The 27,703-nt window shown below is 40.0% G+C and overlaps 1 protein-coding gene across 2 annotated transcripts; it reads left to right on the top strand.

Moving 5' to 3' along the window:
* The first annotated feature begins 1,417 nt into the window (after positions 1–1,417).
* chtopa (chromatin target of PRMT1a) lies at positions 1,418–25,936 on the top strand. Of its 2 annotated transcripts, none has more exons than XM_047605186.1 (6): positions 1,418–1,684; positions 7,800–7,872; positions 8,806–8,956; positions 22,756–22,930; positions 24,951–25,097; positions 25,218–25,936. In XM_047605186.1, exons 2-6 carry the CDS (start codon positions 7,808–7,810, stop codon positions 25,418–25,420), a joined length of 741 nt encoding a protein of 246 aa, XP_047461142.1. In that variant the 5' UTR covers positions 1,418–1,684; positions 7,800–7,807; the 3' UTR covers positions 25,421–25,936. The 2 variants fall into 2 exon arrangements, with proteins under 2 accessions (XP_047461142.1, XP_047461141.1); XM_047605185.1 differs by lacking the exon at positions 1,418–1,684 and adding an exon at positions 4,363–4,567.
* Positions 25,937–27,703: the final 1,767 nt, after the last annotated feature.

The following is a 27,703-nucleotide window of genomic DNA, read 5'->3' as shown; positions in this document are numbered from 1 at the left end:
TTTGGTCCGTTTTGGATCATTTATAAAATAATAGTCTGCTTTGCTGCACCTCCTAAAAGACCATCCGGTAAGTGAATTTGGAGAATTATTGTTATGGTCGGTGTCAGTACCTAATATAGGCAGTCCGGTAGCTCAAGTTAACTATCTAAATAAACAGAAAGGGCGGTCTACCGTCTGCCACATGAACAACTCTTTATTATGTGAGTATTAGGTCAGCTGGACAAGGGGCCATATTAACTCGTTGATAAGACGCATATCACCACCTATTATTCGCCTGTTATTCGATTTTCTCCATTGCATCGCACAAGGACCACATTCAGATATGTGATGATTAAACTGCATGTAAATACATTGACTGACACAGATCAGATTGGCTCAGACAGAACAATTGTAGAGCTTTTCTAATTTCAATAAATTCTGAAAGAATATTTCATCAATATTTTTGATGTACTGTATGTCTTTTATGTGTTTTTCCCAACAAAAGGGATGGAACATTAATTAATTTGCATGCCAGTTCCAGTCCATTTTCTGCTGGTTCAATGTGGCGTGTCACCGGGTCACCTCAGACAAGGTGGCGGCATATGATGACACTGTGTCCGTATCTGCAGTGGAGATGTCCTCCGCTGAAGAGCTTCCATCTCCATTTGCCAACATTTCAGCCATTGTTTGTGAATGGCACCGAGGATGTTTTCTTGGTCAGAGAACACATTGAAGAGACATATTGAAGAGACACAGTTTGGCATTGATAACCATGATTAAAACTTGTTGCCTTTTTAACAAAGAAGCTATGCAAAACTGTCCTCTTTCAAGGGTTTTAGCTCAAACCGTTTCATTAAGATATATACTGGCTCTCATTAAATTTTCTTAGTCTTTTTTATGCCTTTTATCTTAATCCTAAACCTATTTTATGTCCTAATGTAAAGCACTTTGGCTTCTCCTGTGGTTTTTAAATGTGCTATATAAATAAAGTGGATTGGTGGTATGTATTTCAAATATCTTTCAAATATCTTTGTGTGCGTATTTATATGCATGTGTATATAATTATAGTGATTATGTTCATAGAATCAGATGTTATTTCTCCTACTTTTAATTAAGTAAAAGGGCTGAATAGCACTGTCTGTATGTGTGTGCATTATGTCATACACTACAAACATCATAAATATTCTATTACTGTTAAGTCTGCGCAAAGTATGAAAAACTGTTTCTCAATGTAACTACTCATCCTGTATGATTGTCACATGTCTGACATTCCTGTGATTTATTGTCACATTAATTCCTTTTAAACAGATTAGTGGATGACCGGTCCAACATGGCGGCCACACGGCTCGTCAGCTTCCATAGGTGGCAGCAACCAATGTGGCGTCTATCCTTTATTATGTCTGCGATCAACTCAACCACACAGGAAGTTACGAAGGTATGACGTTGGGGTCATTAGAATAGAGCTTCACCATTTTCTTACCTAGCTGCACCATTTTAAGGAGAAAGCACGGAACCTTATCTCGAATTTTAAAAATATTCTGGATACCATTCAAATTCAACGAGAGTATGCTTTAGAGTTTTTACAGCGCTTGTTTAAACAGCTTTAATAAGAAAAGAAGAATATAAGGACACGGACACGTCGCGCCGTAGTAGCAAGCTAACCTAGCTGAGTAGTAGGCTTTTCTCCACGGACGCAACATATACAGTAAGTAATAATTTACAATATATATATGCGTATTTAAACGAGTTAAAATTATTAGGTTATTACTGACATTGCGTGCAAATAAATTTGACAAACAGGATAGCCAATATTTGCCATGTTTGAATTAATATAGTTTACGAAAGAGGTTTGCAAATTACACTACAATTGTATGATTTTGAATAAAAAATATATGCCGTCTGTCGTGATGCAGATATTTAACCTTTGGAGGACAGCAGCTACCGACAATATGATGTAGGATGACACTTGTGGGCTCAGTCAGAAGTAGACTTGGTTCGAATCCTTGGACCCACTATATATTGTGCCACAGATTACCTGCCGAATTATAATTACACGATTTAAATGTCTTTCATATCTTATACTGTTTCTATGCGACGAATCTACTGGACACGTCCTACGTGTTAAATAAAGTATAACTATCTATCTATTCATTCAACTGTTTTTGGCAACACCATTTCAGTTGGCTAGGCTAAACAGTGAACATACTGTTGTATTTAATACAATACAGTTTAACTGCACCACAAACTATATCCTCCAAAATGATCACAACGTTGATAACGTAATCAGAAAATTATAACGTTCATGGAGGGAGATGTAGTCTGGCTGCTATATTAGAATGTGGTTGTTTCCAGTTGTGTATCTTACTAACTACAAAGGAGTTATAGTGGTTGAATGATGTGAATATTAGGTTTTCAGTCAGATATCTGTGGTTCAAGCCCTGTGATTAGCAGAAGTAGGGCTGGGCAATATGGACCAAAACTCATATCATGATATATTTAGGTTTAATATCAATATACTATATGTATGGCAATATTTGTTCTGCAGAGTGCGCTAAATGTTGAGTCAAAGTAAAAGCCAAATATGATACAGTAGTATTATTGAAAATGGCTATTTAAATGAAGTTAAACACAGTGCAGTACATAAACGGGTTTCTTCAGCTTATTAAAAAATTAAAAATTATGCTTAGCTGTTCAAACAATAATATAAAAAATAAAAAATACTGTATAACATGAGCAGCTTTTTTGAACTTCTAAAGCTTCATGTGAGGTTCACATTTAAATAAAGGTATCTTAGAAAAAATAGCCCATAAAATAAAACAGACCAATCTTTTTCTAACAAATCCTCAGCTTGAAATGAAGCTTACAACTTGTCACTTTTCTTGTCATAAGGCACACAGCTGGATAATGAAGCTTGCAGTGTGTCTTGTGTACACATACATTTGGGTGTGCGGTAGGGGTAGGGGGTCATGAAGTGAGATCTGCCCTCCTTCTCAGTTGCTGTTAATGTCTGAGGAGGTTATAATATTTTAGCCAGTGACTGTATGGACAAACCCACCGTGACGTCACCCTTTGGATTCTGAATCTCGAAAATGATGCCCGAAGTGGGCGGAGCCTGCGGTCGCCATGTTGGATGAGCTTTACTCCGCCCACAATCGGATACTCCAACTCCAACAGGCTACCGAGCTAGGCTAATCGCTATCCGAGGTGCTAGCAGTCGGCTAACACAGTGGGCTCGCTCCCGGTTACAAGTTATGAGTCACATTTCACATCTGGGCTGTACTAAAACTCAGCGATGGAGTGATGACTTTCAAAGTGTTCTCTACCCAGATTCAAGTCCTGCTAGTCCAGTTCTTCATCTCATGTAGAACATCTGGGTCACCTGAATTTTACACAGACAAACATATAAAATAATGTACATAATGTGTATGTGTACGAAATATTATTACGCATATTCACATTTTGGTTCCTCGATCTTAATTTATATTACCGTCTAACCTAAACTACTACCATATAAACCTCGTTTCAATACCTAGAGTAACGTATATTATGTATGAACCCATACAGTAATATAACATTAATATTTTCTTTTCCGTATTTTACCGTAACATTGGTCGCATGGAAAAGGTAACGTGAACGAGACATTAATGTCTCGTACTTTATGTGGTGAATTAATATTTCCCAAGTTGACACACTTCAAAGTATTATTAATTATTATTTACAGTTGACGTCGGTGGCGGTTTGATAGATCCCTCCCGTTAGCCTGGCTAACAAACCGGAGCCTCGCTGGAAGGCTAGCCTAACCCCGAAAATCCACCGGGTCCGTCTGCGTCGCGCCTCGCAAGCGTCGCATATTTGGTCCGTCCTCCACTCTGCGTCAGCACTCACCGGGCACGACATGGGCGCGGCACCGTAGCGCTGGTTTGCGAGCCGGCCATATTCACGCGGTATCACGAGATCACGCGATAATCCTGGACGTACACGAGACTGCGGGATTACATTCCAGGCTTTGTCCGCTCTTGTATTGTCCTTATAAAAAGAATGTGTTGGATCATAAATGATTTTATGCTGCTCCACTTCAGTTTGTAATGTTGATGTGAAGTTGTGTGCCTACGTGAACGGCGTATTGTGTTTTATTTTGAAAGGGGGCAGAAGTGTTTTACGTTGATTCTGTGTCGTATTTCCTGTCATGCGAGCTTGGCGCGGTTTAGCAACGGCTCAGTCAAAACTAGAACTGCTACGGAATGATAGCGTAATGTTGATCTAGCAAAAGGAAATACGACCCGGAGTCTGTTCATGGTGTTTTATTTTGAAAAAACGACCGGATTCGCTCCGCAATTTCTGTCTGACTTCCTGACCGAACGATCCGCTCTCTGTCCAGTTTGACGCGTGTAGCTCGCATCGAGCGTCAAAAATAGGACAGAGGCGTAATGCCCGAGTGGCCGAGCGTCGAGACGCTTCTGGGACGCGTCTGAAACGGAGCACTACAGAGCCGGTGGAGATTGATACATTGACTTTAATGGGCGCGTATTACTCGCGATGACGCGACGCTTACAATACGCGACGCGGACTGACCCGGTGGATTTTAGGGGTAAGACTTATTCATTAGCTGGCTAATTAGATAGTTAACTTCAGCTACCGGACTGGCTAAATTGGGCACCGACACCGACCATAAGAATAATTCTCCAAATTCACTTACCGGATGGTCTTGTGGGAGGTGCAGCACAGCAGACAATTATTATTTTTTATTTAAAATGATCCAAATGGGCCAAAACCTCAAACTCAGCCGAAAAGTTGTCATTAGCTCAGGTGAGGACTAGCACAGAAACCAAGGCTAGCAGCGAGCGGCCTCTGGCAGCACCTGTCACTCAAAGCGGGAACGCCCTTAATTATGCAGAATTTTAAACATTAATAAAAACTAAACAAATGAGTTAGAAAATAATCCTCCTCCATACAGTTGTTAGGAATAGTGAAATAAACCATTGAGACTTAAACCATTTTTGAACCAGGCTGTAAACATGTGCTGTAAACATGGCTAATAATGCTGTAAAGTTGGGCTTTTTAACATGGGGGTCTATGGGGGTTTTGTGGGAAAAAAACCTACACTTGTCGTGCCTCGTACAAACTTAACCTTTGGCCATTCACCTCACATAGCCGACATTTTTAGTCGGCTATGAGATTGGATATGTTAAAATCGTTTCTTACAGTACTGCCTCTAGAAATAGCACATGCATTGCAAACTGCGTATCGCAGATCTTTCTCCCAGACTGTGAAGTTCCATACACAATTGACTTCTTGTTTCAGCTGATCAAGGAAAATACACAGGTGATGCACTCCCTTCCATCAATTGCAGCTCCAAAAAAAGAGAGAAAGGGTATCTCTTAGCATAGTGATCGTGCAACATGCCAATCAAGAAACAAACATCAGCCACTGCCATCAGTCATGTCATGGCATGATGGTAATTTATGAGGCAAATCTTGGCCGACACCGATGTTCAGCCAATGTATCGGTGCATCTCTAGAAACAGATCAACTTCTTCATATTCTACTTACTATATTTTGTCCTTACTGATGCTGTTTCATAACTTCTGGATTGGCGGGCAGTGAACGCGGTGAAAGGTTAATTCCCACGATGTCCAGTGTCTTGAGCAAATACCTAAAATCCCCAAATTGCTTCTTGGACACCCTGCATGTTCACCCATTGCACCAACCATTCACATGTCCGGATCAGTATTTGCGCGGATCCAGGTATTTTTTAAATGAGTGACTAAATGAGATGTAACAAAATGAAAATATTATATCACGATTACTGTAACCAGAATTATCACGGTATTGTTGAAATCTGCTCATATGGCACAAAGAAGAAAATTTAATGTGGACTTCAAGAAGACGTTTTTATATGCACAGTAAAATACAGGAGAGGAAGCTGCAAAACACTTTAATATTGACCTGGAAAGGTGTGTATCTGTTTATGTTTATAATTGTATGAGTGATGAACTGACACAATGTCCAAACATAGAGCAGTTTAAGAACAAGTATAAAAACATAATTTTTAAAAAGTACAGGAATAAGACTGATTAAAGATCATGGTGGTTGACATAGTTTCTTTTATTCCTTTCTTTGTTTTTTTTTCTCTTGATGACTATTGGATTTACTATGATATTAGTAGTTGGTTTACTTTGTTTTTGTTAGGACTATTATTGTTATTTGGAAGTGGGTAATTATTGATTACTTCTTCCCACCCCTTTTTGAACATGCAAAGGACAAACGCGTTTGGCTCTTTGGTTGGTGTTGTTTTTTATGTTTATTTTTTTTATTTTATTTATTTTGTTATGTTTAATTATTCACGTTCAAAGTAATTTTTTATTTTTTTATTTTTTTTATTGTGCTATAATCCTGGGCTGCCGCAATTGGTCAGAGCGATGTTCAGGAATATTATGTGCCCAAAGAATGAGGTCAGCTGACACCCTAAAAAAACAGAATCCCCGGGTTATTCCATCATCATGGATTTCTTCTTCTCTGATTGCACGGGCATATTCCAAGATGACAATACCCCTATTCTCAATGGATTAGTTTTACCTGAGGACCATTACGTCTGTCTTTCATGTGGTGCATTCACACGGGATAAACAAACTCTGTTTTACTCAAATGCACGATGCGTTATGTCTACTTTCAGCCTCACTCCACTGCGTTTTAGAGACAGTTTTAATTACTTTGCAAATTATAATGGATGATAAAAATGTATTTTTGATACTATTTATCCTAAAGAAGAAATTATCAACAACCTGGCGGTATTTAAATCAGCTCCACCTTTGCCGATGAACACATTAATGAGTGATTTCATGGTTTCATCTGTCTAAACGGGAGAATAGTTCAGCGACATCTCAACTAACATCTGTCCAAACTTTGAATTAAAGCATATCCACGTCATAATTCTTAAGAGACAAAAGGCAGAAAAACGCAAGCTGCAAATCAAACAAAAGTCGCGAAAAAGTAAGAACTCACCCTTAAATCACAGAGATGTCGATTTGCACTGGATTAGTTTTATCAGAGGACCTCTGAGTTACAAGAATTATGGTAGGTTATTTGCAGTGTAATTTTTACTTTACAAATCATTGACATGGATGATTCGCACGGGATTAAGATCACAGATGACCTCTGCGATTGATAGAAATTACCGGAGGAACACAGGTAAAACGAATCCCATGCGAACAGGACTACTGCCAGTATTCATGGGGTATCAAATTGTGAAAGAGTGGTTCAAGTCAATTTCACACATGGATTGTCCACCACACTGTCCAGACCCGATACAGAAACGGATACAGAAGGCAGGCTCTGTGGTACAGGAACAGCAAGGGCCTTGAACAAACTCCAGTCCATCATGAACACTGTCCACCACATGACACCATAGTCAGGCAGAGAAGCTCATTCTGTGACAGGCTGCTGTCTCTGTCTTGCTCCACATACAGGTTGAGGAGGTAATTTGTCCCTTAGGCTATAAGACTATACAACGCCTCCCTGTGAGGAAACTCACTGGACTTTGGTCATTTCTGCCAATCCTTTTTACGCAGCATTATACATTCATATTATTATGAATATCTTTTTATCTGTGTCTGTGTGATGAAGCTACTGGACACCGAATATCCCCATAGGATAAATAATAATAATATGTGTGACAATACTATCATACTACCATGCTTAAATTTCGGGTGATGGGCTAGACTAGTCTAGACTGATACCATAGGTACTTATGGTTCAGATTTTGCTTACTTGCTATTTAGGGATTAACTTTTTTTTTCTTTTTTCTTTCTTGTCTCTCTGCAGGAGCCAAAATGACTACAGCCTCCTCCCAAAAAGTTGTCCTGAAAAGCACCACCAAAGTGTCCCTAAACGAGCGGTGAGGCGCTACGCACCCTGTCAGCAATTTGTCACAAGATGCAATGGCCAGCCTTGGCTTGTGAAGGCTCTAGTATTCTCTGCGAAAGGCTACTGTTGGGAACTGGACCTTACATGGATGCTCCTCTGACTGTTCCCAGTGTGTGCACAGCTCACTCAACTTTTTTGGCCCTTTCAAGATTTGTTGGCAGCAGATTTAATCTAATTACAATATTAGTATGGGCCAAATATCTTGTGTGAGCAGTACATACAAGTAAAAAAGGGGGGAAGCTAGTGGTCATGCTTGCTAAGCCTATACTGGACTAGACACTGTCCTACAAATTCCTTGCACAGGTTTGCACAGCAGTACTGTCTACATCAAGTATGCACCTCTAACAGGCCCAGGAAAGCGAGAGCTTAACCATGGAGATCTTTGTTCTTTCTGCTTCGTAGATTTGCCACTCGTGTTCCATCATTGTCTTTCTCTCTGCTCAAAGAACAATTATTCAGTCCGAGTTTGGACGTGACTAAGAGGCCACCTCCACCCTCTCTCTACACGTCACGGTCCATGCTGTAAGTGGCTGAATGGCCGGAAACGCCTCATGTCCAGGGCCTCATCCACGCCAGTCAGTTTGAGGCCTGTAAGTGGCAGAAATGTGGCTGTTCTTCTGGAACCTACACTATTTCTGTTCTGAAGCACTTATTTATTCATCTTGGTTTGCCTTTATTCATATTCTAATTTGAAAACGTGAGCCAAATTCAGTTATAAATAACTTGGTATTGCGATATGATTGAGGTAAAATAAGTGCCAAACAAAAGAGCCACCACACAGTCAGGGTGACTGCATCCATAATAAGTAATGACTTGATGTGGAACCCTGCTTCCTCCTCCTCCTCTGTATATCCCCTGTCCCCGTCTTTTACGTCCTCCCTTTTTCTCCCTCCCACCTCTAAAGCTTCACTAACATGCTGAAGAACAAGCAACCCACTGCGGTAAGCATTCGAGCCACCATGCAACAACAGCATTTGGCTAGTGCTCGCAATCGCCGGCTGGCTCAGCAGATGGAGAACAGACCCTCAGTGCAAGCTGCCTTGAATCACAAGCAGGTAAGGGCAAAAATCTGATGAGTGCCAGTGAATCCATTTATTGTCAAGTATATAGTGAATTATACTTTGACATTTAACAATTCTGCGATTGTGCAAATTGGTAATAGGAGTATCCAAAGTATCCACTTACAACTAAAGAGGACATATTATGAAAATCTCACTTTTATACATTAAGTCGTGTGTTTGGCATATCTGCCAACTCAGAAAAGCTGTTAAAAATCTGGGGTATGAAGGGCCTGGGAGCTAAAAATGTGTTGTTTTAAATTTTACCATATACCATATCCCTTTGTGAGGTATATGGTTGTTCCGAATATTAGAATCGTCCCTGAGCTCTGTCTCTACATGGCTTCAGATTGTCCCTCCTTCCGCCATATTTAATTTCAGCAAGCATTGGATACACATTTTCAGACATCTGTGAGTAGCTGGAGAGACGGTACACGTGAATGTGATTAAAATAAATGGTTGGAGTGAGACAGTCATCAACAACTTTCATGTTTGAAGCGCACACTTCATGTCAGATAAGATTCATATCTAATGCAGCAGCAGTTTCAGCCTGGATAATGTTATAGGTTAGAATAAAGTGTGACTGAAATTACATTGAGTTGATCATCGTTTGTGGGATTCTTGTTATATGTTAAAGCTAATGTTAACTGCTAGGTAACACATCGTAGTTGTATGTTTCTGGTGTATCCAAACAGAAGTTGCATTTGCTACGATCAGCGTTGCCACAGTTACCTTGAAAAAGTAATCTGATTACTGATTACTCATTTATTTTAATGATTACTTGATTTTCAAGGCTAGGTAAGATTTAAAGTTACCTTATTAGTCTCCATTTTTGTAATATCTTCGTTGGAAAAGCTTTACTTGATAAAGACAGCCCAGACTTCATCCTCTCTGTGTCCTCCTATGGTCAAATCATCCATCCAGTTAGTGAGAGTGTAGGGGTTGTGAATGTAGTCCCATCAGTCAGAGTCAACTTTTCACTCACAGTCTCCGGGAGTGAATGTTGTTGTTCTCTAAAATATCCGTTTCCATGTCCATTCTTGCCAAAACATTCTGTTGAAATATACTAACTGGAGTTTACAGGCTATTGTGTTTGAGTTGATTTTCCACCTGCCTGTTGTGGCAAACTGCAAAATGTATCTAAAACAGCAGGATGTGTCTCCATTTGTAACAACTGAAAATAAACACTAGTTAATACATTTACTCTTATATAATTTTCTTGTAACTATTTTGTATTTAACTTGTATTTTAGTACTCTCTACTGCTGTAACATAAACAAAGAAAAGAAAAGACCTCTGCAGCTATCATTATTATTAACATAATTGTAATGATAACCATTGCCACGCTTGTTTTGTTAGGGAATCAGAATTACTTCATTAAACCCAAGGGTCTGAAGAATTTTCTTCCCAAGACTATCTGGAACAACTGATGAAAAATCAAAATAAATCACGGAAAGGAAGAAAGACATTGCACCCACAAGCAGAACATATATTAGTGTTTTTATAAATAAAATAAAGACTAACTACAATATATTTTAGTTAAGTTTATTTCGAACATGTAAAAAGCAAACAAAAATAATCATACAGGAGTGGACACAATGAACACAAAATAAAAATAAACACAAACTGAATATTTTACATACCAAAAAAGGAGTGGCAGATGGTATAGACTTGATTAATAATTGAAATATCTCATTGTACTGTATTGCAACTTTGTTTCTTGGGCGTGTTTAAGCTGAATGGAACACAGTCCATGACCGACATACTTGGAGTTTAACCAACTGATTAGTTTGATCTGGTTTCATGGATAAATATAGCTGGGTGTCAGCTGCGTAGCAATGGTAGTTTATGCCATGTTTCCTAATATTGCATGTATAATGCATTATTAGGAAACATGGAATTGTATTTGTCCTAACACATAACCCTGAGTAACTCCATAACTTAATTTTTTGTATTATAGACGACTCATTGTTGACATGGACAACCTGGAGTCCATGTTAGCTGACCTGTAACCTTCAATTGGAATGACTTCAGTCAGGATGAGAAAAAAGTCTCCATGTAAACCTGGCTATTGTTGTCGTAAAGATGGAGAGTAAATTTATTAGGCTAGGAGAATGTGTCCTAACTGCAAACAAAGGACTGTAGTAAAATCGTAAAATGATAATAACTAATATTAAATGTTAGGATGTAAATTTTGCAATTTAGAGTTAGAATATGATCCTACTATATGTGTTCTATATTAAACTCGGCTTAGTACAGGTTATAAATGTACATTGTTATTATTATTATTCAGCATTCAATTTTAAGCTATTCAAATAAAACACAGGTTCAAATCTTCAATTTTTTTTTATCTATTTTTTGTGACAAAGTGATCCACTTTAGTCTCAGTAGTAGACTGATGGGAGCAAGATGCACTGTTAGATTCTCCTCTATTATTGCAGCATGTCTCTGGGATTTTACCTGAGGACTGAATAGGCCAGGGCTGGGCAATTAATTTCTACAGGGGGCCACATGAAAAATCTGAAGTGTGTTGGAGGGCCAAACCAAACAATAACTTGAACATAATTCTGCTCAATATTATATACAGTGGGGGAAATAAGTATTTGATCCCCTGCTGAATTTGTAAGTTTGCCCACTTCCATAGAAATGATCAGACTCTGGTTTTTATGGTTGTTTACTGGTTATGGGTATAGACAGAATATCAGTCGAAAATGCATAAAAAACACACAATCTAAAAGTTATAAATTGTTATGTATTTTATTAAGGGAAATAAGTATTTGATCCCCAAGCACAACACAAGTCAGTACTTTGTAGAGAAACCTTTGTTGGCAAGCACAGCGATGAGACGTTTCTTGTAGTTGGTCACCAGGTTTGCACACAGCGCAGGAGGGATTTTGGCCCATTCATCTTTACAGACAGTCTCTAAATCCTTCAAGTTTCTTGGCTGCCTCTTGGAAACTCGGAGCTTCAGCTCCCTCCACAGGTTTTTTGATCGGGTTAAGGTCTGGAGACTGACTAGGCCACTCCATGACCTTAATATGCTTCTTCTTGAGCCACTCCTTTGTTGTCCTGGCAGTATGTTTTGGGTCATTGTCATGTTGGAAAACCCACCCACGAGGCATCTTCAGTGTTCTTGCTGAGGAAAGAAGGTTTTTGTCCAAGATGTTACAGTACATGGCTGCATTCATTGGCCCCATAATGCGGTGAAGTTGCCCTGTACCCTTTGCTGAAAAACAGCCCCAAAACATGATGTATCCACCTCCATGCTTAACTGTGGGTATGGTGTTCTTTGGGTCATACTCACGTTTTTTCATCCTCCAAACACGGCGGGTCGAGTTAATGCCAAATAGCTCAACTTTGGTTTCATCAGACCACAGCACTTTCTCCCAAGCCTTCTCTGAGTCATTTAGATGTTCACTGGCAAACTTAAGGCGGGCCTGTACATGTGCCTTCTTGAGCAGGGGGACCTTGCGGGCACTGCAAGAGTTCAATCCATAACGGCGCAGTGTGTTGCCAACTGTTTTCTTGGTGACGGAGGTCCCAACTGCTTCCAGATCATTAACAAGCTCCTGCCGTGTTGTTTTAGGCTGCTCCCTCACCTTTCTCATCATCATCCTCACTCCATGAGGCGAGATTTTGCGGGGAGCTCCAGACCAAGGACAGTTGATGGTCCTTTTATGGGTCTTCCACTTGCGAATAATGGCACCAATAGTTGTCACCTTCTCACCAAGCCTTTTGCTGATGGTTTTGTAACCTATACCAGCCTTGTGCAGGTCTACAATCTTGTCCCTGACATCTTTTGACAGCTCTTTGGTCTTGCCCATGGTGCTGTAGAAGTTGGAATGTAAGAAACTGATTCTTAGAGCAAGTGTGCTTTATATACATGACGAGTTAAGATCAGGAGTATTGGTAATTAGTTGACTGAGCACAGCTGTGTGCCACATGCGCACCAGCCAATCTGTAGGAGCCTGAATTCTAAGTGAATTGTTAGGGATCAAATACTTATTTCCCTTAATAAAATACATAACAATTTATAACTTTTAGATTGCGTGTTTTTTATGCATTTTCGATTGATATTCTGTCTATACCCATAACCAGTAAACAACCATAAAAACCAGAGTCTGATCATTTCTATGGAAGTGGGCAAACTTACAAATTCAGCAGGGGATCAAATACTTATTTCCCCCACTGTATATTATATAATTTCCTCCCATTGTAAAAAGCAGTAAGTTATATATGTTGATAAGCTGCTACTGGTAATCAGACACATACGAATATTCTGTAAATATTTATTTCAATTTTTGAGTTTTGGTGTAGGTTGGAGAGGAAAATGAAACACAATCAAGTGGTTTTGGATATAACACATTGGAATGTTGGAAACTTTGTCCTCTCTGGAAAACTTCGGTGGACCAAGGAGGGACAATGTAGCGACCATGTAGCTACATGAATTATTTTCTGTATCTCAATAAATCTCAAATGTTTAACCCTTTAAGACCTGAATGTCCGTCTACCCATACAGAGAAGCTTGCTGTATTTGAATTACCGTAACTCCCAGATGGAGAATATTCAAGTTGCGCTTTCTAGAAAAAACGCTGCCATTACGGTAATGATGACGCACCGCTGCTGTTGGCTGCAGGTTGGAGAGCAACGATCGCGGAGCCCCAGCAAGAGAGTGTTTTTTGGAGGAATTTGTTGGTAAAAACAAAGTTAGTTATACCCTTGAGATGTGACAAAGGTCTTCCAGGCAAAAACACAACTAACCAGTGTTCAGTCACAATGAATATTGTCAATAGCACAAACCACTGTGACTTAGGGTTACTCAAAATCGTCCGCTTTGATGGATGCCAGCGATCCGTTCAGGCTTTTGAGGGTTAATAAATGGCAGAAGCTGTTTCAATCTTACTTTTTGAAGAATTGACGAACGAACAGTGCCATGACGTAAATAATATATCATGGCTCAAAATAAAAGCAACACAGTCATATTGCATGCACAGCATAAATACTTGTTCATTTGTGCTTATGACTGACATACCGCAGGCCAGACGGGAAAGCCCAAAGGGCCGTATGTGGCCCGCGGGCCGTAAAATGCCCAGGTCTGGAATAGGCTCTCAGAACCTCTCAGAAAATAAAATTTGCGAGGGAAAATTAAAAATATATGTATATACTGTATATCTAATCAACCAAAGGTTTTGTGACCTCCATTTAGTACCTCCGCGGACCCCTGTCCAGACCTTTTTTGGATACAGGACATTCAAAAAACATATGGGGGACAGTTTCTATTCCATGATTACAAAATGAGCAAGAGGTGTCGATTAAAAAAAAAAATGCTAGAAACTATTTGCGGAGTATATGTAGTGTGGAAATATGGTTTAATAACCATGATCTTTCCTGGTCCATATCCATAATCTGTTCACATTTGGATACGTTTAATAACACATTTCATGAGTTTTGGACTAGTTGGAGCTTATGGAGGGAATTGTGAGGGAGACGAACAGGAGAGTTGCAGTAATCGAGACAGGAGGTGACGAGACTGTGGACAAGAATGGAGGCAGTGTTGGGGGTGACAGAGGGATGGAGTCGGCTGATGTTTTTTGGAGTTGGAGGTAGGCAGTTTGAGTGGTGTTGTTGACCTTGTTGTTGTTGTTGCTCTTAACCTTAGGGGAGGGGGAGACTGAGGAGCTATCGATGAGAAGTTGGAGATGGGGTGAAGATTATTGTAGTTGTTAGAATCAGAAACATTGTTTTTAGGCTGATGACTGGTTGTGCACTCCTTATTTCTCTACCAAAACTACTAATACGTTGAAAACTCATATCTTTTACAATATTAATGAATAGTAAGTTGATCGCTAAAATAAATGAGCAAACAGCAACATGGCACGGTGCAGAAGCAGGAAGTGACGCAATATGCTTGCACACATGACAAACATCATGAGCACCAGCCAAAAGGAGATTTGTTGCCAAGGCAAAACTAACTATCTCATGTGGTTATATCTCCCAGGAAGAGATGGGCAGGGTTACAAGAGTCTATTCTCATGAGGGAGCGGGATTGTGCCAAACAGCTCACTGTTTTTGACATGGTGCATAGGGACCTGTTAAACACAATCACTGTGAGATATTGTTTTAACCAATGCATGTAGCAGAGATTGTATCAAGTCATGAAAAAAGCAAATCGACTTCTGGAAATGGGTGTCCATTTCCCCCTTTAATGCAAAGTTTTAGGATGGGACATAGCTTGCTGCTGATTATTCTGTATTCAATATTAGTACTGAAACTCGGGTGTAATGTGAAAAGACGCATATTTAATGCAATGTTTTTCCAACTACTACTGGTGAAATTGTAACTACTGTTCATACCAGCTCTTATTAATGCTCTGTAGGCAAGAGCTTTAGCAAAAAAGTTCAATACCTATTCAGCACCTCTTGGTGACGACAAGGGTCACTGGAAGCTCATTTCAAAAATACATGCTCTTCACCAAGTACAGAATCGACTGGCAGTAGTAGAGATTGCGTTCACTTTTATACACAGGTCCTGCATTAGACACGGCTGCATAGACAGTCCTGATAGAGTGATGTCTTGTTGATGTCAACCATAGATGATAAAGGGGCTTTAGATTGGGTGCCTCTGTGCCTTATCCATGGCCTATTTTCCTACTATTTGATGGTGCGGATAAGAATGAGCATCTTGTATGACAGTTTGACCTGACCTTAAAATCTCTGTGATAAACTGAGTGATAAACTGTGATAAAATCTCTCTCTCTCTCCTTTCATGTATTTGTATATTAACATAATGATTAGAATGATTTCTAGTTCTATCTGCTGTTCCTTAGCCTATGAAGCCATCTCCAAATGACGTGGCAGCACACATGTGCCAACGTACAGTAGTATGATCTGACATACGGATGAATTGTTACCCAGTTTAGTTTTATTTATTTGGAACATTCACTCTTGTGAACTCTTGAAGATTGTAATTTCTTTTTTTCAGTTAAAGATTTTTTGAATTCCCATTAGATGGCAATGGGGAGACCTTGACTTTCTTCGTCCTTGACTTTCACCTTCCTTGCTTCCTTTCTAGCACACATGGTGAAAGGTAATCACTGAATAATTTTCTTCAATTCATTTTGTTTAAATTCTTGCATATACCACATACAATCTTATATATTATATATGCATGCATGTGTTTTAGCTTCTGGTGAATTGTGTGGAAATTAAAATATATATATGTATATACACATGCACACAGTATAAACGTCCCTCAGCCAGGACCTGTTTGTCAGTCTGGAAGCTGAAGTCCCACAGAACCTTGGCCCTGTTGTCCTCAACCACCTTCTGTGGTGTGGCTCATTGGGACTTGGGTGCTTCTATTCCATACTGGGTACAGATGTTCCTGTACACTATCCCAGCCACTTGGTTGTGCCTTTCTATGTACGCTGATCCGTCTAACATCTTACGCCCTGCTACCTTGTGCTGGATCTTTGCACTGTCTGCACCTTGTATCTGATCTACTCTGGTAGATCCTGGCCTCTATGGCTCCTGTGCTTAGGGGCTATTCTTGTGACGCCATAATAAGTGCCTCTGTGCTGTCTGTCAGTAAAGTCTTTTCCAGTCATTGGTGGGTTTTCTTGATATCAGCCACCGCTTCACTTCTTTAATTTGTCTGTGGTACGCGCCATGTAGGGGCTTGTTCCTCCAAGTTGTCTGCTCCTCTTCCTCTGCACACTCATCAGGTTTCTGTTTTCTGAGACATTCTTTTAGCAATTCGTCATTTGGGGTCATTTTCTTTATGTATTCTTGGATTTTCTTGGATTTTCTGTTTCATCCTGGACCGTGGCTGCATAGTGAGAAGCTTACATATTGATAGTTTGGATCTTGTTCTTACGATTCAGCCGACTTCTCTGGACTTGCCTTACTCTCTGGAAGTATTTGGTTGTGGCTGACTTCTTTATGGCCTCCTCATGGTTTCCATTAGCCTGTGGTACCCCCTGTTGCCCTCTGGTAGGTCGACCCCTTCAGTTCTAATCATCTTGTGTCTCTCTCTTGAGATCCTCGGCCGCATTTTTCCAATCCGAATGTCGTTGCTGTAGATCCTGGTGGTGTGGATCAGTGAGTGAATTTCTTGGCATATAGCTTGATGTCATCCATATCCGCTCTTTGTGATGATCTGACTGAGGGGGTTCAGGCCTATGCAGAACAGCAGTAGTGATAGCACATCTCCTTGGTATATGCCACACTTGATGTTGATTTGGGAACCATTAGCCATTGGAGATTGGTATTGTGTGATGCCTCTCTTTCCCATATGCCCTTCCAGAATTCTTCAACCTCAGCTCTTGGTGGGTCTGACTGGTTGTCATTTCCCTGCCACTGAGAGTACACCTTGGCTGGTTCGATGGAGACCATCTTGTTTATCCTCCTATCCTGTCATTTTCGTGTGCTCTCATGTTCCTGAAGTAAGCACTGATAGCATTAAGGTTTAATAAAGATGAATAAAGATTTTTCATGTGTGGTCATTTCATTTGAAAATACATCATCCTCATACCATTGGTCTCCATGTATATACTATATACTATATGAGTAATTGCCTGTGTTTGTCAACATAAGTTTTGGAATTTAAATGGCAAAAGGAACTGAAGGCAAGGCAGGACAAATTAATTCTAACCATCAAGTTAAAAAACAAATTGTGGCAACAAAGAGAGATAGACGGCGGAAGAACGAGACAGACATAGAGTGTTTCTCACAGGATTTTAGGAGACTGTGGTGGGAGGGTCTCTGACCTTCAGGGGCCCAATGTATCGAGCTCGATGTACCTCTTGAGTGCATTTTGAGACCACTGAATGTAATGTAAATTGCTGAATATGAAGATAACAGGTTGGTAACATCCATAAGAACTTACAAAGGCATATCAGGAATATTTCAAATTTAATTTTGAAAAATAAAACAATGACACAAAGTCATTCATGCATTCATTCAGTCGTTCATTCTTTCATTCGTTCATTCATTTAGAGCATATAAAACTTAATATCGATCATATGAACACTCTTCAAACTGTCAAACAAAACGATAACCAAAGAACACATTTGCTGCATAACCTTGGCACATGCATGCTGCACCAATAGTTGGCTAAGACTAAAAAAGACTGTAAAGTTGAACTCTTCAGGGCTTGGCCCATTTATTGAGACCCTCAGGCAGCAGTGTTGGGCACGTTAGTTTTAAAAAGTAATTAGTTATATTTACTTGCTACTTCTAAATATTTCTAAATATATTTCATTGAGAGCCATATAGTATTTTAATGTATAATAAATTAAATATGTCTTACTTTAATGCGGCTTGCATGGTTTTGCTGATGGCCTTGTAGTCTGGTTCATACGTGGTGAGGTTGAGCTTCATGCAGGCGTTGAGGCTTCCATCAGTTAAACGTGAGCGTAGGTTGGTCTTAATGTTCCTCGTATCGAGAATGACTGCTCACATGCATATGTAGAGCCAAACATGGTCAATACGGCAATACTCACACGCTGCATTGTGTGGTATGTGACAGGAAGCTCGTTCCAAGTTTTAAGAATCAGCTGGTCTTCAGGTTGAAGATTTTTCATTTCTGTCCACTTGTGTTCCCTCGCCAGCTCTGCTCGCTGTTGCGCAAGACTTTCGAGCTCTTCATTAAGTGACTTGAACTTACTCATCCACATGTCTGATGCCTTCAGGTCAGCAACTTCCAGCTCAAAGTCTCCTATAGAGACCCCCGGGGTTGCATGTCAGGTTGATTTTGTCCACTGCATACTCATATGGATGAGTGATGAACTTGAAAAGACCAGTGCGTGCATGAAATTCTCCAAAACGTGCTTTCAATGACTGCAGGAGATTGGACGTAAAGTCAGCTAGCTGCTGGAGATCCAGATGTTGAGTGGAGTCACTTGCTAAGCATTCATCTCTAAATTGTTGCAGTCTTTCAAAGTGCAGAAGACGACCTCTTTCAATGTCCCTGAGAAAGACGTCCAGCTTGCTTTCAAATACAAACACTGCTTGTTGAAGGGATGAGATTGTATTTCCAATCCCTTGCATTTTCACACTGAGCTGGTTCAGATGGCCAGTTATGTCCCGGCGTTTATGTCCTTAATTTGTGTTTCCGACTTGATTTGCCATCATGATGCTACGATCGTGAACAGTTCTTGCTGATAGAGGCATGTCTTTTATTCGTTTGATTATCTTGTCTTTATTTGAGAAGTCATCAAACAGTCCATTGGCCACATCAAGCATGAATGTTTTAGCATACTCGCCATCTGTGAATGGCTTTCCATTCCTTACTATTGCCAAAGCACCTGCAAAGCTAGTGGAATTCACATCACCTTGCCTGGTCCACACACGTAGTTGCTGCTGACTCGTCTACACTCTTCGCTGTAGCTCTTAGCATGCCTTTTTCCTGCTGTCCCCCGCTGGATATTTCGATACAAATGAAGCATGGTGCGTATCCAAGTGCCACTTTATATTTGACCATTTCATCGATGCAATTTTATCATTGCATATTAGACATACCGCAGATCCTGCTCTCTCCACAAATGCAAATTCCTCTGTCCACACAGTCTGGAATGAGCGGTAATCATCGTCTTTTTTTCTTTTCGCCATCTTTTCCATTACAAGGGTTGAAGCGAATAAACTAGTTAGCTATCTGATAAAATGGATTTCTTCACCTTTACAATGACCTATGACATGCTCGCAAGCCATTGGTTCTCGAGCCGACCCACGGGTCACGGGGTCACGGTTGTGACCCGTGAAATTTATCTTCAAAACTAATTTCTGTTTACTTTAAAATGACACAGTATTATTAAGCAATATCACAAGTATTTTTTTTTTTAATTCTTTATTTATTTATTTATTTTTCAACTCAAAATTGCCCGGGAGCCATATGCCATCACCGGAAGAGCCATAGGTTCCCGACCGCTGCTCTACACGCTTCCTATAGCCTCTAATGAGTGTCCGGATTCTGGATGAAGGTATTTTGCACCATTCCTCCTTACAAAACATCTCCAGTTCACTTAGGTTTGATGGTTGCCAAGCATGGACAGCGCGCTTCAAATCATCCCACAGATTACAACATTGTACTTGTTCCTCTCCATGAATGCCTGTGTAGATTTTGAGCAGTGTTTTGGGTCGTTTTCTTGTTGAAATATCCTGCCTCGGTGTAACTTCAACTTTGTGACTGACTCTTGAACATTATTCTCAAGAATCTGCTGATATTGAGTGGAATCCATGCGATTCAACTTTAATAAGATTCCCAGTGCTGGCACTAGCCACACAGCCCCACAGCATGATGGAACCTCCACCAAATTTTACTGTGGGTAGCAAGTGTTTTTCTTGGAATGCTGTGTTCCTTCGCCGCCATGCATAACGCCCCTTGTTATGACCAAATAACTCAATCTTTGTTTCAGCAGTCCACAGGACCTTATTCCAAAATGAAGCCTGCTTGTCCAAATGTGCCTTTGCATACCTCAAGCGACTCTGTATGTGGCGTGTGTGCAGAAAAGGCTTCTTCCGCCTCACTCTCCCATACAGCTTCTCCCTGTGCAAAGTGCACTGAATTGTTGAACGATGCACAGTGACACCATCTGCAGCAAGATGATGTTGTAGGTCTTTGGAGGTGGTCTGTGGGTTGTCTGTGACCATTCTCATCATCCTTCGCCTTTGCCTCTCCGATATTTTTCTTGGCCTGCCACTTCTGGCCTTAACAACAACCGTGCCTGTGGTCTTCCATTTCCTCACTATGTTCCTCACAGTGGAAACTGACAGCTGAAATCTCTGAGATAGCTTTTTGTAGCCTTCCCCTAAACCATAAACCACAATCTTTGTTTTCAGGTCATTTGAGAGTTCTTTTGAGGCCCCCATGTTACCACTTTTCAGCGGAGAGTCAAAGAGAAGAACAATTTGCAATTGGCCACCTTAAATACCTTTTCTCATGATTTGATGCACCTGGCTGTGATGTTCAAGGCTTAATGATCTCACCAAACCAATCAAAAAAACTAAGTACTTACAGGTGTTCAAATCAACACAATGACAAGGGTGCCCAAATTTTTGCACAGCCTATTTTTTACATGTGATTTAATTTCATACAACTTAATATTGCTACACTAAAAATCTTTGTCTGGAAAATACCCCAGTACGCTTTTATTAGAAAATTAATGGCATGCCAATGTGATCATTTTCTGTGAAGACAGAGTCAGTTATTATGCAGCCTCAAAGGGGTGCCTAAACTTTTTCATACGTTTCAGATAACGTTGCAGTTTGTTGACAACCTGAAGAATGGACCGGTCAAACACCTGATCCTTCAAAAGGTTGCTAATATTAGAATAAATCACTGTGTCCTGCACAGTGCCCGGTATCTGCTGGCAAATCACCCCTTTTCTCGGATGCAGAGTGCTGCCATGGTCGCTAAAAAAAAGTGTGGGAGATGTATAAATATAAATACAGTCACCGTTAGCCTATGTGCTTCCATTAACGGCCGCGTAACAACACATTTGTTTTGTTTGATTGAAAAAGATGAACAAAAATCTCTGCCCTTCACAGATCAGTCTTTATGGGATTAGACCACAATTACAATGTTTCTACAATGATACAGTCAGGCCGTCAAGTCAGAATGTAACAGGCAGATGTATCAGGGTCAGAGCTCGATGTGAAAGGGGCTGTAGACTACTGTACTTCAGTATTTTCTTCTCTTTATTCTTCATGTACGCTTCACACTTTAGCTTATTACACGCCCCATTTAGCGTTGTAACGATGCCGGGAGCTGTGCATGCGTGCTCGCTCGCTCACTGGATGGCTATAGTCATATGAGGCAATCTTGTTAATTAATGGTAAATTAATGGTAAATAAATGATTTTACATTATTGGCTCAGTTATTTCATTTGCCAAGAATTTTTTTAACAGGCCAGTGTGACATAATAACCATACAACAACGTACTAAGTTATTACTTTATTGGCCAAAAGTTATTACGTTATCAGTTTAGGACTTTTATTATGTTATTTGCCATTTAGTATGTTATTGGCCTATTAATTTTTTTTAAATGGCAAATGTATTATGTTATCAGCATTTATTACGTTATTGACCTCTATAACTCTCATTGGTGCAATGTAGGGGGAAACTTTTATTATGTTATTGGTCAGTCTTTTATTACTTTGTCAGCCATTATTACGTTATTGGCTTCTACAGCAGTTCTTTTATGTTGCGATCGTGCTTTTACTGCTATTACTATCATTATTAATATTACAAGTAGCAGTGATACAATAATAATTACAATAATTACAACAATAATTGGTGGCAGTAGTAGTTGTAATAAAGGCCTGGAGTTCACACAGCCTATTTTGGTCATTAAACCAGAAAAATAAGTCTGCTATTAAAACAAAGGAACTTCAAAACCACTATATTCATTATGTAAATAGTAATTTGTGGACCATGTTCTGGACAAGTAACAAAGAACAGCCATACATCAAGTGGCACAGCGCAGGAAAGGAGTACCCTGAAACAGACAAATATCCCAACTTCTGAACAAACTCCTGTCAAACCTCTTCATACCATCAATAACATCAAATGGTGGTTGTTAAACAGTATATCCAGCAGCAAAACGTGAGAGAGGCAGCTATTCCACAGAGACGGCTTTCAGCAGCATTTCACATATTTTGACAACACAGGGCGCAGGCTGCTCATTGGTGTTCAGTCTAGTAGACTATCATTGAGGTTCTGTAGACACAACCTATATTATTCCCATGTTGTTTCTGTTATCGCTTTGTCATTATTGCATCCTTGATGAACTTTTCTCAGAGCCTGAAACAGCGTCTGGGAAAAATCAACATCCAAGCCAGGCTGGGCCGTCCTATTGGGGCTCTGATTCGTGGAGGAACTGCTGCAGGCAGAGGAGGAATGCGGGGGATGACCAGGGCAGGCCTGCGAGGACGAGGCAGAGGAGGGGTGATGAGGGGAGCTCTGCCTGCGAGAGGTGTGTGGTTATACATTTTTAATAATAATATTTTATCCAAAAAACAGCTGGACTTGTGATTTTAGAGAAGACCTTCCGCCACTCATCCAAGTAGCTTATTCAGTTCTAAGGGACTGGTGGGAAGTTTGAGGTTTAAATACAGAATTCTGTGGGTATAACCCATCAGGAAGTTCTTGAGGACAGAATTTAAGACTTAATAGTTAATTGATGGCAGATTATATCTCAGGCCACCTGCTCTGTTTAGAGAAGGTCTTTCCAATCTGACATACATACAGTTGTGCCCATAAGTTTACATACCCTGACAGAATCTATGATTCTTTGACCATTTTCCAGAGAATATGAATGATAACACAAAAACATTTTTTCCACTCATGTTTAGTGGTTGGTTGAAACCATTTATTGTCAAACGACTGTGTTTTCTCTTTTCAAATCCTAATGACAACGGAAACTACCCAAATGACCCTGATCAAAAGTTCACATACCCTGGTGATTTTTTGCCTAATAACATGCACAGAAGTTGACACAAATGGGTTTGAATGGCTACTAAAGGTAACATCCTCACCTGTGATCTGTTTGCTTGTAATCAGTGTGTGTGCATAAGAGCTGAGTGAGTTTCTGGGATCCAGACAGACTCTTGCATCTTTCATCCAGCCACTGATGTTTCTGGATTCTGAGTCATGGGGAAAGCAAAAGAATTGTCAACGGATCTATGGGAAAAGGTAGTTGAACTGTATAAAACAGGAAAGGGATACAAAAAGATATCCAAGGAATTGATAATGCCAGTCAGCAGTGTTCAGACTGTGATTAACAAATGGAGAATCAGGGGCTCTGTTAAAACCAATCCACGGTCAGTAAGACCAACAAAAATTTTGGCCACAACTGCCAGGAAATTTTTCTAAATGCAAAGAAAAACCCACAGATAACATCAGCTGTACAGGACTCTGAAAACTAGCGGCGTGACTGTTTCAAGATGCACAATAAGAAGGCACTTGGGCTGCATGATCGAGTCGCCATAAGAAAGCCATTACCGCGCAAATGCCACAAATTATCTCGCCTACAATACGCCAAACAGCACAGAGACAAGATTAGAAACTTCTGGAAAAAGTTCGGAAGCTGCGCATTGGACGTACTTGGACATTCCAACACGACATCGATCCAAAACACAAGGCCACGTCAACCTGTTATTGGCTACAGTAGAACAAAGTGAAGGTTCTGGAGTGGCCATTTCAGTCTACTGATCTCAGTATCATTGAGCCACTCTGAGGAGATCGCAAGCACGTAGTTCATGCAAGACAGCCCAGGAATTTACAGGAACTGGAGGTTTTTTGCCAAAAAGAATGGGCAGCTTTAACTTCGGAGAAAATCAAGAACCTCATCCACAGCTACCACAGAAAACTTCAAGCTGTCATTGATGTTAGAGGGGACAATACATGGCATTAAGAACTGCGGTATGTAAACTTTTGATCAGGGTCATTTAGATGTTTTTTGTGTCATTATTATTTAAAAATATAAAAAAACACAGTTGTTTATCAATAAATTGCTTCACCCAACCACTAACCATGAGTGGAAAAAGAAGTTTTTGTGTTATCATTTGTATTCTCTGAAAAAAAGCCAAGAAAGCAAAAATTCTGCAGGGGTATGTAAACTTTTGAGCACAACTGTAGATGGCTTCCTTTACTCTTCTTTCAAACCATCTGTCTTCTCTGACTAAGATTTGGATGTTGTTATCTTCAAAGGAGTGTCCTTTTGGAATGCTGAATTGTTTCCTGATAAGCTGGCTGTTGGTGCATGTGTTTGTGGATGGGTTGTTTCATTTCCCAAATGTGTACAGGCAAAAACAGTAAGTCATGTAAGTAATGTAGTGTATGCTGCTAGTGCAGTGAGGAATGTACAGACTTGAACATTGTTTTTTCAAATGCTTTTTGGATATATCTTGACCTGGATGACTGAGACTCTTCACGGATGTAATATGATGTTGTTGCGGCTATACAATAAGTGAATATGATATCACATTATAAAGGGAAGCGAGTGTCCGTAGGTGGCCCTATGCGTGGCCGTGGCTCTGCTGGCCGTCTGCCGATGCGTAAGGGAGGCAACCACCGTGGAGGAGCTCCTGGAAGAGGAGGGATTCTCTCCCGAGGAGCAGCTCGAGGAGCCCTGGTCAGAGGTCATTGTCTAACAACTTTTTCACCCCTTTTTTTTAACCGTTAAAAAAACATAATTTTAATTACCAGCAAAGAAAACTCTTGAATGTTCAGTCAGTATCCATGTATATTCTGTTGGATAGGTCGTGGTGGCCTGCGTGGACGTGGCAGTTTCATAACTCGAGTTAATCGCAACCGTGGGCGGGGCCGTGGTGTGGGTCGACCAACTGTTACCCGAGAACAACTGGACAACCAGCTGGATGCCTACATGTCAAAGACCAAGGGTCATTTGGATGCAGAACTGGATGCCTACATGGCCCAGGCAGACCCAGACAGCATGGAGTAAAAGACTTTGGAGCTAAGGCATATGTAGTGTCGCTGCATAACTGTACAGCTGAAGTCACATATGCAGCATAGTGTTAATGTACTGAGAAGGTATTGTTAATAATGTAGGAGAGACTAGTTATGTTTCAGGACTCTGAGCTTTGGAACAACAGATAATCACCTAAATTTGTTTCAACCAAAACTCAGTTCTGCCTGACATGCTCCTGCAGAACCAATTTTAATTGTGGAATAACTCTGTGAAGGGACCTTTGTAAGCATGATGGCATGTTTTTTTAAGATTCTGTTTTTTTTTTGGGGGGGGGGGGGGGGGGGTAGTTATAAAATGGGCGAGACAGTTTTTCAAAGAATTGGTACAAATATCTGTAATTTAAATTTGGTGATCTAAGTAATGTACTGTTACAAATTCTTAAAAGTTTAAGCATTTGTATACTCACACTCGAGGAATTATTTAGTATGCTTATTGTGAAAACGTGCGCAATGCAAAACATTTCTAAATTGCGTATTAAAATAAGTGGAAACAAACTTTTTTTAAGCTGGGTATCAATTTTTCAATATATACATACACACACATATGATATTGCACTCTGAAGAATATGAGCATTTGAATCCCCAAAGTCAGTTATATGTTTATTTAAAAAAGCATTACCTTGTGAATAATTAAAGAAGGATAAAATTAAAATTAAAATTTTTTCATTTGACCCATAACTAATGGACAATAGTGTTACAACCCAGCTAAGTGGTTACAACAAAGCACAGGGAGGGACAAGAGTGGGGGCGAATTTACCAGTACTTTATTTATCATAAAATAATTAAATACCATAATGAGTTAAACCGGTGAGATGTGAAAATCAGTGGAATCAGTAGTGAGGATGTGGATGCATGGGTAAATGTAATGTGTGCGAGTGTTGTAATGGGAAACAAAAGACAAAAGCATAAAGGCTGGCTGTGAGTTGGGCCGGAGCAGTAAGAAGATAAGAGAATGAGACCATTAGAGGCAGGGCTAAAGTAGTAGCAGAACACCGGGCCCAGGTGCTCCACATCAGGTGTCAATCAGTCACTTGGGTTCCATGGCAACCTCAGGGAAACACAGGTAGTGAGACACACCCACCATATGTAATTTTCACAATTCAGATGCCCATGACAACGGTCGTCACAATAGTAAAATGGAGTGAAGGTCTTAAGCGATACCTTACCCCATACAAATACTCACCCCCATACTCACTTTCAGTGATTGAGAGAATCTTGACAAATTGTTCCAAAATTGCATTAACTTATGTGGTTATAAAGTAACCAATAAACAACTGATATCAAAAATATGTACATCATGAATCTAAAATGATTTTATTTAGCACACAATTTTAAAATTACAATATTAACTAACAAATGTACTTAATTTTAAATCAGCACAATCTCAAAGGCTGATACGCATGTCTGTCTACATGAATTTCATACTATTTTACACTACTGGGGCCTTTCTGTGTAGAGTTTGCCTGTTCTCCCTGTGTCTGTGTTCATTCTCTGCGAATACTCCCATCGTCCATAGACATGATCAGTAGTTTCATTGGTGATTCTAAATTGGCCATGAGTGTGGATGGTTGTCTGTCTTTCTGTGTTAGCCCGGCGAGCTGTCCTGGGTGTACCTGAGCCGAGGAGGCAGCAATAAAAACTCTGTCGACAAAATGTGATCTGAATTATTGTTGATTTTGCTCCCTGAGCTACTCTTTCCTCCCAGATTGTGCCCAAATTCTTGTGCTATTTAGTACCAGTAATTTTTGAACATTAACAATTGTGTTCAAACTATTCTTCTCACTCACAGACAACCCACTGAATCAGCAGATAAAGAGAAAAGTTAAAAGACTCTCAATAAACGAATGATAAAAGTTATAAATAAAATAGTGTCACAGAAATTAAAAGAATGTTATTTCCTCATTAAATGAATTATTTGTTGACCCTGTTTGACAATAAGCTCAGTGTTTTCTTTAAATTTGAGCTGTGAGACAAACATAGTGCCAAGGTATTTGTAAGAGTCGATAAGTTGCTCCTGCCCATTGTGAACCGTGCTGGCTTCTGTCGTATCCTGATGTGGCCTAAAGTCAATAAGTTCTTTAGGTTTTGACATTTAAATCCAATAAGTGACCATCACACCATTTAATGAAGGCAGGTGCACTGTAAAAGAAAGTTGGTTAAACTTAAAATAATTTGTAACCTGGCTGCCTTAAAATTTGCAAACTAAGAAGCTAGTTATTTGCACATATATCTAAGTCCCTTCAACTTAGAGAAAATG

Source organism: Mugil cephalus, chromosome 14, assembly GCF_022458985.1.
Source record: "Mugil cephalus isolate CIBA_MC_2020 chromosome 14, CIBA_Mcephalus_1.1, whole genome shotgun sequence".
Lineage (NCBI taxonomy): Eukaryota > Metazoa > Chordata > Actinopteri > Mugiliformes > Mugilidae > Mugil > Mugil cephalus.
This window is presented reverse-complemented; position numbering and strand designations above follow the sequence as displayed.

What these genes read in the sequence shown, in the direction of transcription:
- chtopa (XM_047605185.1), top strand. Translation starts at nt 4,516, where the DNA reads ATGACGCGACGCTTACAATACGCGACGCGGACTGACCCGGTGGATTTT. An exon ending in AAAGTGTCCCTAAACGAGCG is followed by an intron (nt 7,873 to 8,805) that starts GTGAGGCGCTAC and finishes CCACCTCTAAAG; the next exon opens with CTTCACTAACATGCTGAAGA. An exon ending in TCGAGGAGCCCTGGTCAGAG is followed by an intron (nt 25,098 to 25,217) that starts GTCATTGTCTAA and finishes TCTGTTGGATAG; the next exon opens with GTCGTGGTGGCCTGCGTGGA.